The sequence below is a fragment of the Anser anser genome, assembly GCF_964211835.1.
Source record: "Anser anser genome assembly, chromosome: 12".
Classification (NCBI taxonomy): Eukaryota; Metazoa; Chordata; class Aves; order Anseriformes; family Anatidae; genus Anser; species Anser anser.
Genome location: NC_139733.1, coordinates 7,517,179 through 7,531,648, shown reverse-complemented (window position 1 = coordinate 7,531,648; position 14,470 = coordinate 7,517,179). Strand labels below are relative to the sequence as shown.

General features: G+C 49.8%; 2 protein-coding genes and 1 pseudogene across 3 annotated transcripts; 2 read left to right on the top strand and 1 right to left on the bottom strand.

Annotated features, from left to right (window-relative positions):
* Window positions 1-887: 887 nt before the first annotated feature.
* Window positions 888-7,404, top strand: LOC310880554 (uncharacterized protein). The gene is made up of 2 exons (XM_083796601.1): window positions 888-2,110; window positions 7,377-7,404. Exons 1-2 carry the CDS (start codon window positions 1,647-1,649, stop codon window positions 7,387-7,389), a joined length of 477 nt encoding a protein of 158 aa, XP_083652727.1. The 5' UTR covers window positions 888-1,646; the 3' UTR covers window positions 7,390-7,404.
* On the bottom strand, window positions 3,373-4,818 carry LOC310880548 (uncharacterized protein). The gene is made up of 2 exons (XM_083796587.1): window positions 4,416-4,818; window positions 3,373-4,251 (listed from the first exon to the last, which is right to left on the bottom strand). The coding sequence occupies exons 1-2, from the start codon at window positions 4,723-4,725 to the stop codon at window positions 3,578-3,580; spliced, it is 984 nt and encodes a 327-aa protein (XP_083652713.1). The 5' UTR covers window positions 4,726-4,818; the 3' UTR covers window positions 3,373-3,577.
* Window positions 7,405-9,231: 1,827 nt separating the features above from the next.
* LOC310880196 (protein BTG1-like) lies at window positions 9,232-11,694 on the top strand (annotated as a pseudogene). The gene is made up of 3 exons (XR_014589237.1): window positions 9,232-9,235; window positions 10,321-10,641; window positions 10,723-11,694. The product of XR_014589237.1 is annotated as a protein BTG1-like (transcript).
* The last annotated feature ends 2,776 nt before the right edge of the window (window positions 11,695-14,470 follow it).

The following is a 14,470-nucleotide window of genomic DNA, read 5'->3' as shown; positions in this document are numbered from 1 at the left end:
CCCGGCCAATGGGGGCCGCCGCCGGCCGTAACGCGAGGGCGGCCGTGGAAAGCTGGGGGGGGGGGAATGGTGATGTCAGCCCACGTGACCTTCCCCTTGCTGTGGTAAACCCCAGGCGGCCGCCTCGTCTTGGGGTTTGGCTGTTTGGGTCCTTTCCGAGGGAAATTGGGGGCGTAACTGGGCTGTTTCCATATTTTTTTTTGTTTGTTTGCTTGTTTTGCTTTGTCCTCTAATAAAGCAGAGCCGGTAGGAGGTAATAGTATCGGGAAAGGGCAACGTTTGCAAAAAAACTGTACTGAAAACCTGCTGCTGGTTTACTGGCAGCAATTTGCTGTCGCAATCACACCTCAGTCTGTTCATAAAAGCTCCATAACTTGGGTTGAAAAACGATCTTCCCAGCTACTGTACGCTTCGTGTAACCCAGGTGGGCATGCGGTCACTGCTATGCTGACAAACTCTTCAGAGCAGGCCACGGCCTCACAGCGTGGCTCTAACAGGGTTAGTAACAGCTCCCGGTGCTGTGAGCCAGTGACTCGGAATCGCCTGGTGGCCTTTCAGTGAGAACCGCTGTGCTGTTAGCATTGCACATCTCGGGTTCCACAGGAGAAATCTGATTGCTCTTGTTCATTTCTCTGCTGCCCTTCACATGCAGCAAACTTAAATCATTGCTGGAGTGTAATCCGTTTTATTTAAGTACTGTTTATGCATAAAGGGGGAGCCTGGGATCACCCATCAAGGCCAAAAGAAAGGCAGTCTGAGCAGCGTTCTCAGCTGTCCCAACTCCTCCCAGCTTCTCCACTGAAGTGGTCACAGGTGATCCCTCGGGACTCAGGCAGGCAGGCCAGCTGCAGCTACTTAGCACAGGGGACATACACAGGGGCAGTCCTGCAGGAGGGGGGGTGGTTGTAAAGATGAGACTTGCATCACTTTATCTGTGAGGTATGGGTGTAAGGCTTCTTATATAAAGATATACTTTGTTAATTAATTTATTAGATGGAGGAGACTATGGGGAGTCTTAGCATTTAATTCATTGAATGTGTCCTTAATCGTCTTAATCGTCTTTACTGCAGTTGACAGTCCAGTCTGAGCCCTGACTCCTTTCGCCAGCTCTCACCATCAGGGTTCAAAGCCTCCTAATTAGAATCACAGAATCGTAGAATCATTAAGGGTGGAAACGTCCTTCAAGATCATCTGGTCCAACTATCCCCTACTACCAATGTCACCCACTAAACCATGTCCCTAAGCACCATGTGCAACCTTTCCTTGAACACCCCCAGGTGACTCCACTACTTCCCTGGGCAACCCGTTCCAATTCCTGACTATTCTTTCTGAGAAGAAATTGTAGTGGGCTTACTTGGCAAGTTTTGGTAGCAGGGGCCCATAGGGGTGGCCTCTGTGAGAAGAATCCAGAAGCTGCCCCATTTTAGATAAGGGCCCTGCTGCTGTCCAGAGCCAAGCCAATAAGCGACGTTGTTTGCGTCTCTGTGAGAGCATATTTAAGAAAGGGAAAAAACTGCTGCGGAACAGCAGCTGGGAGAGAGAGAGGAGTGAGAAACAGCCTTGCAGACCCCAAGGTCAGTGAAGGAGTGGGAGGAGGTGCTCCAGGCACCACAGCAGAAGTTCCCCTGCGGCCTGTGGTGAGGACCATGGTGAAGCAGGTTGTCCCCCTGCAGCCCACGGAGTACCACGGTGGAGCAGGGTTCCACGCTGCAGCCCGTGGAAGAGGCCACGGTGGAGCAGGTGGACCTGCACTGAAGCAGGCTGCAGCCTGTGGAGGACCCCCGCCAGAGCAGATTGCGGGCCGGAGCCGCAGCCCGTGGAGAGGAGCCCACGCAGGAGCAGGTGACCTGGCAGGAGCTGCCGCCCGTGGGGGACCCAGGTTGGAGCAGTGTGCTCCTGATGGATGGACCCCGTGGTACGGACCCGTATCTGGAGCAGTTCTTGAAGAGCTGCTGCCTGTGGGAAGCCCACGCAGGATCACTTTGGGAACGACTGCATCCCACGTTGGAGCAGGGGAAGAGAGTGACCGAGAAGGAACGGCAGGGACAAAGTGCTACGGACTGACCACAACCGCCATTCCCCCATTCCCCTGCTCCGCTTGGTTAAAGAGGTAGAGGAGGGTGGATGGGGGGAAAGGTGTTTTGGGTTTCTTTCTTTTGTTCCTCACTTCTCTAGCTTGTTAGTAATAGGCAATAATTCTTAATGTCTCCCTTCTCTGAGTCTGTTTAGCCTGTCACAATAATTGTTGAGCGATGTCCCCATTCTTATCTCAACCCTTGAGCCCTTTGTATCGTTTTTTCTCCCCCTTTCCTATTCAGGAGGGGGAGTGAGAGAGAGGCTGCGGTGGAACTTGGCTGCCCACCCGAGAAAACCACCGCTAATTTCCAAAGTAAACCTCTGGCGCAACTTGAGGCCATACTTTCTAGTCCTATCACTAGCTGTCTGTGAGAAGAGGCCGACCCCTAGCTCCCCACGACTTCCTTTAAGGTAGATGTGGAGAGCAGTAAAGTCTCCCCTGTGTTTTCCGTGTTAAGATCCCACTTTCGGATCCAAAGCTGACAAAAGAGCAAACGTTAGCGGGGGTGGGTACAGTAAGCCCCCAAGCCACCACGACAACACAACCCTTCCCGTCACCCAACCCCCCTCTAACCCCTCATATTTATAGTACTTAAAATGGGGAGGGAGGGGGCTTTCCTCACAAATAAGGCTTTGCACCTTAAAAATGCAGCTCTGCACCTTACAGTGCACCTGGGGGCCCTAAAAATAAGGCATTGCGCCCTGAAAATGACAGCCTGGGCCGTAAAAGTGAGGGTGTAAGCAATAAGAAGCCAGCTTTGTCTCCAGAGAGCAGTCTCAGGGCCCTGAACAAACGGGCTTGGTCCCTACAAAGGAGCCCCTGGGCCTGCAAACCGAGGGTTTAGGCGATCAGAAGACGACTTGGGATGCCAAGCGGATGTTCTGGAGCCTGAAAAGAAGGCTTTGGAGCCTAGAGAGGAAACACGGGGGCTTACTAATGCGGCTTTGAAGACTTAAAATGGGGAGGGAGGGGGAGCGTGGGGAGGCCTGGTCGTCAAGGTGAGGCTTTAGACCTGGACCCTGGGCCTTTGGAGTCTCTGGCTCACGGACTGGACCCTACAGTGATGCTTCGGTCCCTCCAGATGGGTGTTTGGACCCTTAAAGGAGGCTTTGGGCCCTCAAATTGAGGCCTTGTCTCCTAGCGTGAGGATTTGGGACCCGAAGAAGCGGGGTGTTTCCTCACAAATAAGGCTTTGTACCCTAAAAGGCAGCTCTGCACCTCACAGTGCAACTAAGGGGCCCTAAAGATAAGGCATTGCGCCCTGAAAATGACAGCCTGGGCCATAAAAGCGAGGGTGTAAGTAATGAGAAGCCAGCTTTGTCTCCAGAGAGCAGTCTCAGGGCCCTGAACAAAAGGGCTTGGTCCCTACAAAGGAGCCCCTGGGCCTGCAAACTGCGGGTTTCGGTGACTGTGTTGGGTCTGTCTAGGACGGAGTCACCTTTCCCTGCAGCAGCCCACACAGTGCTGTGCTCTGCGGTCGTAGCTGGAGCAGCACTGGTATCACTCCAGCGTTGTGTCTGCTCCCACGCCGTCTTCGGGTCTGCCTCTGGGTATTTGGAGCCTGATGTTGTAATGGGGGGCAGCTTCTTCTCTGGGCTGTCCCCTGCTGGCTGGAGCATCGTCTCCGTTTAGACCCTGGGGATCCACCGGGGGACCCCGATGCCGCCCCCCTGGCAGATCTGGTGCTGCTGCTGCTCCCAGCACCGTTTTGTGGTGCGTGGCTGCTCCTGCGGCGTCTTCGGGGCTGGCTCTGGGCATCTGGGGCTGGACGTTCCAGCGGCTCTCAAGGCTTCTTGTCCGGGGTCGCCCCCGCTGGCCGGCGGGGAGTCTGCCTTCGGGCACCAAGGAGTGACTGGAGGTTCCTGGTGCCCTCCGACTGGCCAAGCTGGGGGTGCTGCTCCCAGCGCTGGGTTCTGCAGCACGGCTGCTCCTGCGGCGTCTTCTGGGACTGTGCCAGGTGTCTTGGGCCTGATGTACAGGCTGGCAGATTGTCCCCTGTTCTGTCCCTGGCCTTCTCCTCTCAGTCTCCTGGGAACTGTGGGATGGCCCCGGTGCTGCCTGGCTGCTGGTGCTGCTGAGGCTGCTCCTTGCGGGTGCTGGGGAGCCACGGGAGGGCCCCAGAGCCTCTGGACTGGAGGTGCTGGGGCCGGCGAGCCCCAGATTGGTACTGGAGGCTGTAAGGGGAGACAGGAAGGTGAGTGGGATGGACTTCCAGACCCACGGCAGTAGAGGCTCTGACCCGTCCAGGGTCAGAGAGACTCTGGCAAGGCTGCCCTGAGCCCCTGCAGCCAGGCCTTGCCTGGCCACAGCCCAGCAGCATGAGGCCTTTGCCACTTACCAGTGCCCAGGCCAGCGCAGCTGTCGCACTCCCAGGTGCCTGTGCTGTTGGTCAAGTTGGAGCAGCGCCGGTGGGTGCCTTCGGCAGCACAGGAGCGGCCCAGCAGCAGCTGCCAGGGCCTGGGGAAGCAAAGACTTGTGGGTGTGAGGACAAAGTGTCTGAGCCAGGGAGTGGCTGGCACACCCCTTGTGCTCTGTCCTGGCTCCCCCAGCATGTGCTGAGGCTGAGGACGTGGGCAGAGCCCCAGATGGCTGCTGAGGCAACTCACCCCTGTCCCTCCGCCTGCTCCCTGCCTTGTGGGTAAAGGCATTCGCTGACATCACAGCGCTGGTGCCTCTCTTGCAGCGATGCAAAGGCGTTGCCGTCCTCCCAGGTTGGTCCTCTGCAAGAGAAGGGAGGGAAATTGTCCAGTCCCTGGCCATACACAGCGCTTGTGCCCTCGTGTCTAGAGAGCAGGGCAGAGGGACACCAACCTGAATGGGATTCGGATCCCCATGATGGACATTTCGGAACGGAACTCCACCTTGTTTCTGCAGATGGGGCACTGGAAGCAGAGAATGCCTGCACTCACAGCTTGTCCCTGCAGCAGAAACACATGCGGTGAGAGGTGAGCGGGCCCTGGTGCTGCTGAGCACCTGCCGTGCGCGCAGGGTGAGGGGAGGGCTCCTACCTGGATGCAGCCCCGGTGGAACCAGGCGTGACTGCAGGCTGGGCACACCATGGTGTGGTAGGACTTGCTGTCCCCCACAGGGTCCATGCAGATGATGCAGATGGTGTCCTGCTCCGGAGCTGCCTGCACTGCCTGCTGAGGGCGGTGCTCCCAGCAGAAGGACCTGGCGGGGAGAGGGAAGGGAAGGGCAAGGTGAGAAGTGCTGGGCCTGCCGCGGTTGTGGCGAGGAGGGCAGAGGAACGTGAAGGAGCCCCAGGCCCATCCAGGCTCTGGCGCTGCCTCCGGCTCTGCCAGGCTGCTGGGAAGCACCAGCGTGGGGTCCTCTCTTGCTTGGCTGCTGCTGGCAGCCCTTACCTGTGCTGCCCAAAGAACTGGGTGACGCATTCTCCCTCCGAGGCGCAGGGGAGATGGAAGCTGCGTTCACAGCCTGTCTCCGTGCAGGTGATGGTGGCCCCTCGCTCGCCACAAACGAAGCATTGCTGAAAAGAACACAGCAGCCCCATTAGCACCAGGCTCGATGCCGCCACCGCTGGCCCCACACCCCTGGGCAGGGCAGGGCACAGGGCGCGGGCGCTGCTGGGTCACGCTCTGCAGACCCCCCCTGGCGGACAAGGCTCGTCTGCCAGAGCAGCAGTTTGTCCCGGAGCGGGTTGGAAAGGCTGGGATTGCTTCCTTGGGGTCCAGGCTAAGCTCGCGGGAGCATCTCCTGGCCCAAACCTCCCTGTTCCCATCAGGTCCTCACCTTCTGGGATGCCCGCTTGATTGTGTGCTGTATATCCTCCAGTAAAACTCCCAAAATTCCGTCCTGTAGTGTTCCAAGCCGATAAAGGCCATTCGCAAGAAACTATAGAATAGAAAAAAGCAGGATCTCGTTAGGGGTCATAGTTGAAGGGACCGTCCCTGGTGGGATGCTGACGGGAACCCTGGGGGAACTCACCAGGCAAAACGTGTGGGCACAGAGTCCATTCCTTCCGTGTCTGGGGCCGCAGATGTTCGGGTCAGCATCTGCCCGGCCACACAGCATGCATGCTGGAGGGGAGAGAGCAAATGGCACAGCCATTGAGCACCTTTGCGGGGCCAGGTGTCCCTGAGGGACTGTCCCCAAGGGCCTGTTCTGTCCCTGCCATGCTGGCTGATGGGCAGGGCCAGAGGCTGTGGAGGGGAAGGAGGCACAGCAGGCACAAGGGTCCCAGCAGGCACCCAGAGCCCGACCTGGGCCCCCCCTGCCAAGGAGCAGAGGGGCCCTGCCCCGGGGTGGTTGGGGAGCCCCTGCCTGCCCCTGCCTCCCCTCTCGGCCACAGGCAGCCCCCCCAGCACGCCCCCACAATCACCACCGCACGCCCCCCGTTTGGGCAGGGACGCCCAAAGCTACCTGGCACCCGCTGTGACAGAGCCCCCGCCTCACAGGGGTGGCTGGAGGTGCCACGCTGGGGCCTGGGCCCTCGGCACCCAAGCAAGAGGGTGGCCGCTCTTGCAGCCGGCACAGGCTCAAATGCCGGGTCCCGCGACACGCGGCGGAGAGGAAGGATTGCTTCCCTCGGCCTGCTGGCAACGCTCCCCGTGCCACAGGCAGGAGCGGAGATGTCCCTCGGACAGGGCTGCAGCCCTGGAGTGGCGGCGCCTGCACCGCACCTTTGGGCCAGCATTGCCGCCCTGCGGGAGAGCCGCAGGACACCTGGCGTTTGGGTCACAGCTTGCTCCCTCCTCACGTCCTTCTCCTACAGAGTTTCTCGAGAGCAGGGTGAGACCAGAGCTCGTTGTCTCCCCCAGACATCAGCAAGAGACGTTACAAAGCCAGTATTCAGAAATATTCTTTCTGTGTGTAGTGGGAATGTTAGCATAATGTTTGGCTCTGTGGTCTGGTGATAAAGGCAACTACTGTTTCTAAGAATGTTTTTTACTGGATTATGTTTAATAAGAGATGCGTCAAATAGATTGAGTAAAACAAAAACTTCTTGTGTTGTTTAAAATCTTCACGTAGAGGGTCCAGGGTTCTGTGTCAGTCACTCTAGAAAGGCTGACTAAGACCTTTAAGCAAAAAGGATCTTGACTTAGATTTTACTTGGTCTTCCTATTTTTCATTTTATTATTATTTTATATGATAACTGACTGGGCTAGTGCTATTGTTGTTTACCGTTTTTACTTTTCAATAGCGATGGTAATGTACTGCTGATACAGCTTCATTTTTTCCCCCCAGCTAAAGTTGAGGAAAAATAGAGTAGAACACTTGCATATACTTTTTTTTTTTTAATAAGATGTAACAAGATATTGACTGCCTTTCTCCATTCCAGGTGTTTCTGCTGAAGAGAAATGACTTTGCAGGTGAACAGAATAACAGCAAAGGTAAATCTCAATTTATAAGCTTAAAAAAAAAATTCTCTGTGAAAGAAGATGATATGCATGGTAGTGATAATTCATTTGTTTCTGTCTGTGCGATAAGATTTCTCAACTCTCAAAGCTAAAAGTCTTCCAGAAAATGGGGGGTGGGGGGGAAGAAGCTTGCAGTTTGTGCGTGGGGATGAGAGAGTGAGAGAGAGTACTGGTTAAAACTTGTTTCTGCTGAAAAATGACATATTTCAACGGGTCATGCTTAACTGTGCTGGTATGCTGTTTGCAATTGCTTAATTACATTCACACTGTTGTGTTATAGGAAGCATGGGTATTCTCTAAAACAGACTACTTATATAAATGGCTACTATAATAATCAGCAAATAACTAGTTTCCAAAGGTTTAGATACTAATGCATATGGAACCATTTTCTGGCACGGAGATGAAAGTCTAATAGTTATACAGCTATTGCTTTCTCTGTCTTCTTTCTGTGGTTTGTGTAGCTTGAGCTTTAAGTATGAAACTTGCTGTGGAGAATATAAAAGATCCAGGTGTGGCTTTGATATCAGCTGCTAGCTGTGGCATCTTTTCATTTTTACAGGAAAACCTTCTTATTTCACTTGAACGCGCTGCTTAGTGGACCTAGGTGCCAGACCTCAACGTAGTGAGCACTGATCTGTGCTAGCAGTGTTGTGACATTTCTTTGTTCGCCTGCAGTGCTTTCAACTACTTTTCATTTGGTTCCTCAAAAGCCTTTTCTACTCTGATCTTTACTCAAGTTTCTCATGAGCAAGTCAAAACCAGGTCCCTTAATATCTGTCCTAGCTTTAGTAGAGCCTTGACTGACCAGGGATTTGTGCGTATATTCGTATGGGTATACGCAGCTTGGAAAGGAGGAAGTGTTTTGTGTAATTAAGCACGGTTTGATACCTTGTCTGGATTTGTATAGCTCTTAATGCTGTTAACAGTAACGCTATGTTTATTCTGAATACTAGTAAGAATTTCATGACTTCAGTGTAAGCATGTTGGTGTGTTTGTCTATGTCACCTGGAAACGAGTAGCTGTCTTCCTGTGTTTGTGGCAATACTGCCAGGGTGTCAAAGGTTTTGAAGTCACACAGTGCAGATATGGTAGGGGAATTCTGTATTATCCAAAGGGAAGGGATGTGGATAATGTGGGGAAGCGTTTGAGATAAGTACCTGGCAGAATATGCAGGATAAACTTAGTCCCAGAGCTGGTCTTACAGTGACAGTAAAATTTTGTTGTGCAGGAATAATTATCTACTACAGGAATTCTGTGTAAACCAAAGTAGCATCTTAAGTAATGCAAGCTTACTCCTTTTCATGTAACTTGACTACAAGTAATGACTGCCTGCTCAGCTGTGGTGGTGTGGCGTAGTCCATGTGTGCCTGCATAATCTTACCAGTGAAGTCTCCAAAACTGGAGATGTGGATTTTGTGTTCTGATTCTCAATAAGACTGAAGTAATTGGATGACTGTTATGTCCAGTTACCGGCAAAGATTATTTTTTAATTAATTTCTAAAGTCTGAGTCACTGAAATGCATGCTGGACTTAATTGAACACGTGTTCTAATAAAATAGTATCTTGATGCAGCTCTCTACACTTCCTCAGGAACAGAGGTCATATAGAGCTAACAGTTGTGAGGGAAAGGAAAAGAAAGCACAGAAATTCACTGTCTTCCTTGAAGAAGAGATAAAATACATTTTTTTTTCTTCCTGTAGTGGATAAAAATCTCTTTGGCTAGGTTATAAAATGACATACAGAATTATACTCCAAAGCTTGTGGACTTGAAATACGATGGGTAGATTTTTAAACAACGGCTTTAAAATGTGAAGTCATAAAGTGGGACTGTTGAAAGTGGGACTATCCATCCAAAATTCAGGTGCTGTAGTTCTGTCACTTGAGGTTCTTGACCCTTCTGTCTTGGTCATGTTGCTGTCTATTAAGTAGGGAAGAGCAGGGGCAAGAAGTCTTATTAAGGTGAATAACATCAAGTAAGCAGGAGCAATATGTGAATTTTATTGCTGTCATGCTGTTTCAAACAATTTTGTCCAAACTGGATAGGAACTTGCTTTCCTGAAGCAGATTTTGTACAAACAGACTAAGTCTGAAGAGGTTCTAATAGTAAACGTAGTGAAACTTGCTTGACTGCTTCAGTGTGTCCGATAGCAGGACCTAGCAGAAATAAACCAGAGAGGGCTCTGTAATTAATAGATGCTTTAATGAACACATTGTCTGTCCTGCTATTGCCAGTAGTAACTGAGCATTTCCGTGGGAGCTCCCCCCGTGTGGGATGAGACTCAAGTCTGTTACGAGTTTTCTCCTGTATTGTTCTCTTCTAGTGCTCCAGCTAGGTGGGTTGGGATTTCTGGATATAGCCTCAGTGACTTCTGACCCTTAGATCAAAGGGATGGAATTTTATGAGGCTTGGGGAAACTTGCTGTAAATAACTCCTGTAAATTCTAAACCTGTGTTCAACTGATTGTTAGTAACAACTGAAATACTAGCCAAACCTCTGTCATGCCTCTACTGATGAGTAAGTATCTGGTAAACTTTTGAGCAGCAGTAAAACAAGATCTGTTTTTAAAGGTCTGCAGACAAGCCTTCTCCTTAACTCCTGTATATGGCTTTTGCTGCTACTGAGCTAGAGCTGATGTCACGCTCTTAAGCTGACAAGCAAGAAAGAGGTGAAAACAATTCGGATGTGCAGCTGGGGAAACAAGATGCTATTTACCTTACTCACAGGTGAGCTCCCTCTGGCTCTTTGGCGTACGGCAGCGCCTTAGAGCGGGGCGAAGGAGCAGTGTGCGCTCTCCTAACGACGGAGAATTAAAATGTTAGAACCGCAGAGCCCAGTGGTGATGGGGGGGAGGTGACTTTTTTAAGCTGAGGTGGATTTAAGGCCGAACCAGAGGAAGGAGGGGAGAGATTTAAATAAGACGAGAACGGACCAGCGGCTGCGGGCCGCGTGCACTTCCTCGGCCTCTGCCGCGGGGGCGGGGCGCGCCTTTGTGACGCCGCCGCGGCGCGGCGCCGCCATTGGCTGGCGGGGCGCGGCGGGGCGCGGCGGAGCGCGCCGGCGGGCGGCCACGTGGGCCGAGGTGTGCGCGGCCGCGGCCTTCGTCACCCGCCTCCTGCAGGCCGCCGGCGGTATCGGCGAGGAGCGGCTGCGGCGCTTCCAGGAGCGCCTGCAGGAGGCGCTGCGCGGTGAGCGGGCGGCGGCGGGAGGCCCCGGCCCGGCGGCGGGGCGCGGGGCCGCGCTGACGCCGCTCTTTGTTCCTCCCGCAGAGCGGTACAAGCACCACTGGTTCCCCCTGACGCCCTCCAGGGGCTCCGGGTACCGCTGCATTAGGATCAACCACAAGATGGACCCCTTGATAGGCGAGGCGGCGGGGATGATTGGACTGAGCCACGAGAGACTCCTCCAGCTGCTACCCAGCGACTTGACTATTTGGGTCGACCCTTTCGAGGTGTCCTATCGTATAGGTGAAAACGGCTTTATCTGCGTCCTTTACAAAAGTCCCCAGCCAGGGTAGCAGACGTCCAAACCGCTAGAGAGTGGGACCAGCCGTAAGGAGCAGCAGATCCAGCCCTTCCAAGAATTACAACATGATGACGTTTTCTGGTTAAGTTCCTGTTCCAACGATGTATATGTATCCTGGCTTCTGATAAAAGTAGATGCAACCGAGACCTTTATTCTTCTTTTTATTGGTAGTGGTAGTATTTTCCACCCAATAGTCATTCAAGCCGTAGTATTACTGCCAAGTTCTTCGTGGCCAAGGGCTAATGTACAAAGCAGTTCTTTAAGCTGCCTGTTACTCTCTGGATCACGTACTGTAAATGCACTGTGCAGTCAGCTGACTGTTTTACACATTTATATTTTCAAGGAAGTACTAGCTATTTGTAATAAAAAAGCAATATTGTAGCACTCTTCATGATGAATTTTCATCAAGATTAGCACTTGGTTTAAAAAAAACTCAACTTGCAAGGCAATAACAGGGGATTAAAAAACAAATTTAATGAGCTGCACGTAAATCTTTCCAGTGACTTGTCTGCACAGAGTTTTCTCAGGGTCGTTCAAGTTTGGCTGTAAGGCACAAATAACAAAAAGTAACTTCTATTTTTTTCCTCTTTCAAAGCATGCATTTATGCCAGGGCTGGGTTTCATCTTGCCCCAACGTTTTGACAGAAGGGATTGGGGAAATAGTTATCTTGTTATTTCTACTTATTGAAGTAGAATAATAAAGACTTGTTCAAACTGCTTTTGACTTTGTTGTTGTTGTTTTTTCTTTTTGAAACATTGCTCTGAAAGCTTTCTGTAGCTCTTTCTAATCATTTCAGATATTCTACCTTTAAGAAGTTGAAGCCCTTAATATTCACCCTTATTTCGGATAGCTACAACGTGCTTAATTTCAGCTCAGACACAAGGTGTTTGAGCAGAGCTCTGTGGTGTTGCAGTGTGTGCTGTGTGAAACTGAATGGAAGCAAAATTATTTTTCTAACACTTGATCAGTTGCAGGAATGTTTTTGAGTTCACTGGGAGATGAAGTTAATGTTTAAAACTGCAACTTAAAGCCGTGTAGGAAGCTGGAGTCAAACACTAATGATAAGTATCATTTAACTGTTGTGATTTTTCTGGGAAACAAGAAACTGCCAGTTCTTGAGTTAGGTTGGATTCCTTCTCATCTTGTTTGTCTCTCTAATGCCAGTTAGGTACAAATTAGGAAAAATATCAAACGCAGCGGTTTCAATGTAATATCAAAACCTTGTTTCTGGTTTATGTGGAGACTCCAGAATAGGATTTGGTTTCTCAGAGCTGTTCTAAGTCAGAAGCTGTGGCTCGTAAGGCAACTGTGGAAGACTGCACAGTGTCTAGCACGGCTGTTCTCTGGTAGCCCAGTGCTCAGTCAGAGTTGGATAATTGATGGAAGAGCTTTGTCTGGTGGTAGTATGTCAGCAAAAAAATAAATAAATCTTGCCCTCTGTCAATAACATGGTAAAGCATACAGTAAAGAGGCAAGTCTGGGCAAACTGGAAAGGGCAGAACTCCAGCTTGCATAAAGATGTTTTTTCTTTGCATTAGAAAAAGCTGTGGCTTGTTCACTGCTGTTTGTCTTGATTACTGTTTGCCTTGTTCTTTTGGAGGCAGGCTCATCTAGCAGTCTTTGTTTCATCCAAACAATGTGCATAGTGCCATATCCTTAGTCATTAAAATTTGGTAAAGAATAAAAATACAATTGTTTTTCTAGTCTGTCACTCCCAATAAATGAGTTTATGGGTTATTTTAAGTGAAAAATATGTTTATCATAAGAAATAAATTTGCTGCAAGACCTTAAAAGAGTGAAAAATCAGTTCTTATGGCATTGTTTTATTTTCTTAGTAACACCTTTTCCTGTGATATATATCCCGTACAGGCAATTCTATTGAGGACCTCTAAGGGACAAATTTGATGTGTTTGTTGCTAATTGTATGAAGTAACTTTAAATCTACTAAGGAGAGGTGCCCTCTTCGGATAAGTGTCATTTGCAGGATAATTGGCCTTGCTGCACACTAGATGAGCATAGCTTGGCGGAAAGGATGTAGCACAAAGTGTTTAGCTGAAGAGTGGCTTTTATGGAGCAGTAAATGTTCAAGGAGTGGAGTGAAAGGTGAATGAGGACACTGGGCATGGTTTCCAGATAGTGGGTGTGGTTTGACAGACAAGCAGGGTACAGTAGCTTTTTTTGGATGTTCCTTTCTTGTGTGCTGTGTAAGAGCAGAGAAGAGCCTGGGTGAATCCAGCTATGGTGTACTTTGCTTCTTATTTATTAATCATCCCGCTCCAGCAGCACACACTTGGTACATTGTATAATAGCCTGTATCTAGCATCCTGTGCCCCACTTGTCTGAACCTACTCTGGAAATTTGATGCTAATCATTAAAAGGGACACTTTTGTCCGTGTAATTCAAGTTCAGTTTCATACACTTATGTTGCAGGCGCAGAGTTCAAGTTACTCTGCAGGTGGAGGAGGCTGGGAGCTTGCAGAAAACCCACTGGAGCAAACACCTGATCTGCAAGTAAATAGACCGGACTAGTTTGCGACATCTAGAGCTGCATTCCACTGCTTTAAAAACATGTCCAAGAGCTCTTGGACAGTGCTGTGGGAAACAAAGGCCTTCCTGTGAGAATAGAGCCCTTGGTAGTAAAGGAGGCTGTTGTTGGCAGGAAGAAAGGTGACATCACTTTTTAAGGAAAACAACTGTTGATAAGTAAAGCTAGAAGAAACGTGAAAAAGAATGCGTTTGCCTGTTCTTTAAAAAGATTGCGTTGCTGCAAAGATGCTTATTTAATCTTTGTCCTTATGAGCTGTAAAACCCATGCAATACAGAAGGTCCCATTAGTTTACATAGCCTTACCACTTACATACTGCAGTTCCTATATAGTGTGCCCTGACTCATTATTTACAGCTAAAAAATAGAGAGGGTTTTAGTTTTGACCTGAAAAGGTCGAGAGATAAGGGTATTGTCTGTTCTCTGTATTTGTTTAAGGCTGTTACAATTAGTGTTAGGTTCAAGGGGTGATTTGGCATATTTTAAAACGTGATTTGTAAACACTGGTGTCCTTATTCCTTTACCCTCAAGATGAAGAAGCCTTTCGGTGTGGCTTCTTGTATGTACTTCATACTGTAATCGAGGTCAGTCTGGTTTTTCTTTTCAGGATTAAAAAGACTAAGCCTTGTAAGTTTAAGTGTAAATCATATACTTCTAACTAGGAATTAGGTATATGCTTCCTGCAAACTCATTCATTTTTTTAATATGTGCATGAGTGTGCTTTTAAGGAATGAGTGTAGTGAACCAACTGACCCAAACCTCCCTTTTCTCACCCTTTGCAGCTTCGCCAGCACTGATGTTACTCTGATTTTCACTTCGTTGAGAACACTGAAAAATAAATTCAGATCTAGTACTGCCATAAGCAGAAGATACCATATTTAACAGTTAACCTATTTTTAATTCACTCAGTGCATTTCTTACTGTGTAGTTTTATTTTGTTTAGAATG

Bases quoted from the DNA above. Each gene is read 5' to 3' on its own strand.
- LOC310880554 (XM_083796601.1), top strand. From the start codon at position 1,647: ATGGTGAAGCAGGTTGTCCCCCTGCAGCCCACGGAGTACCACGGTGGA.
- LOC310880548 (XM_083796587.1), bottom strand. From the start codon at position 4,725: ATGCCTTTACCCACAAGGCAGGGAGCAGGCGGAGGGACAGGGGTGAGT. The intron at 4,252-4,415 runs GTAAGTGGCAAA...CTCCCCTTACAG, and splicing joins CTGCGCTGGCCTGGGCACTG to CCTCCAGTACCAATCTGGGG.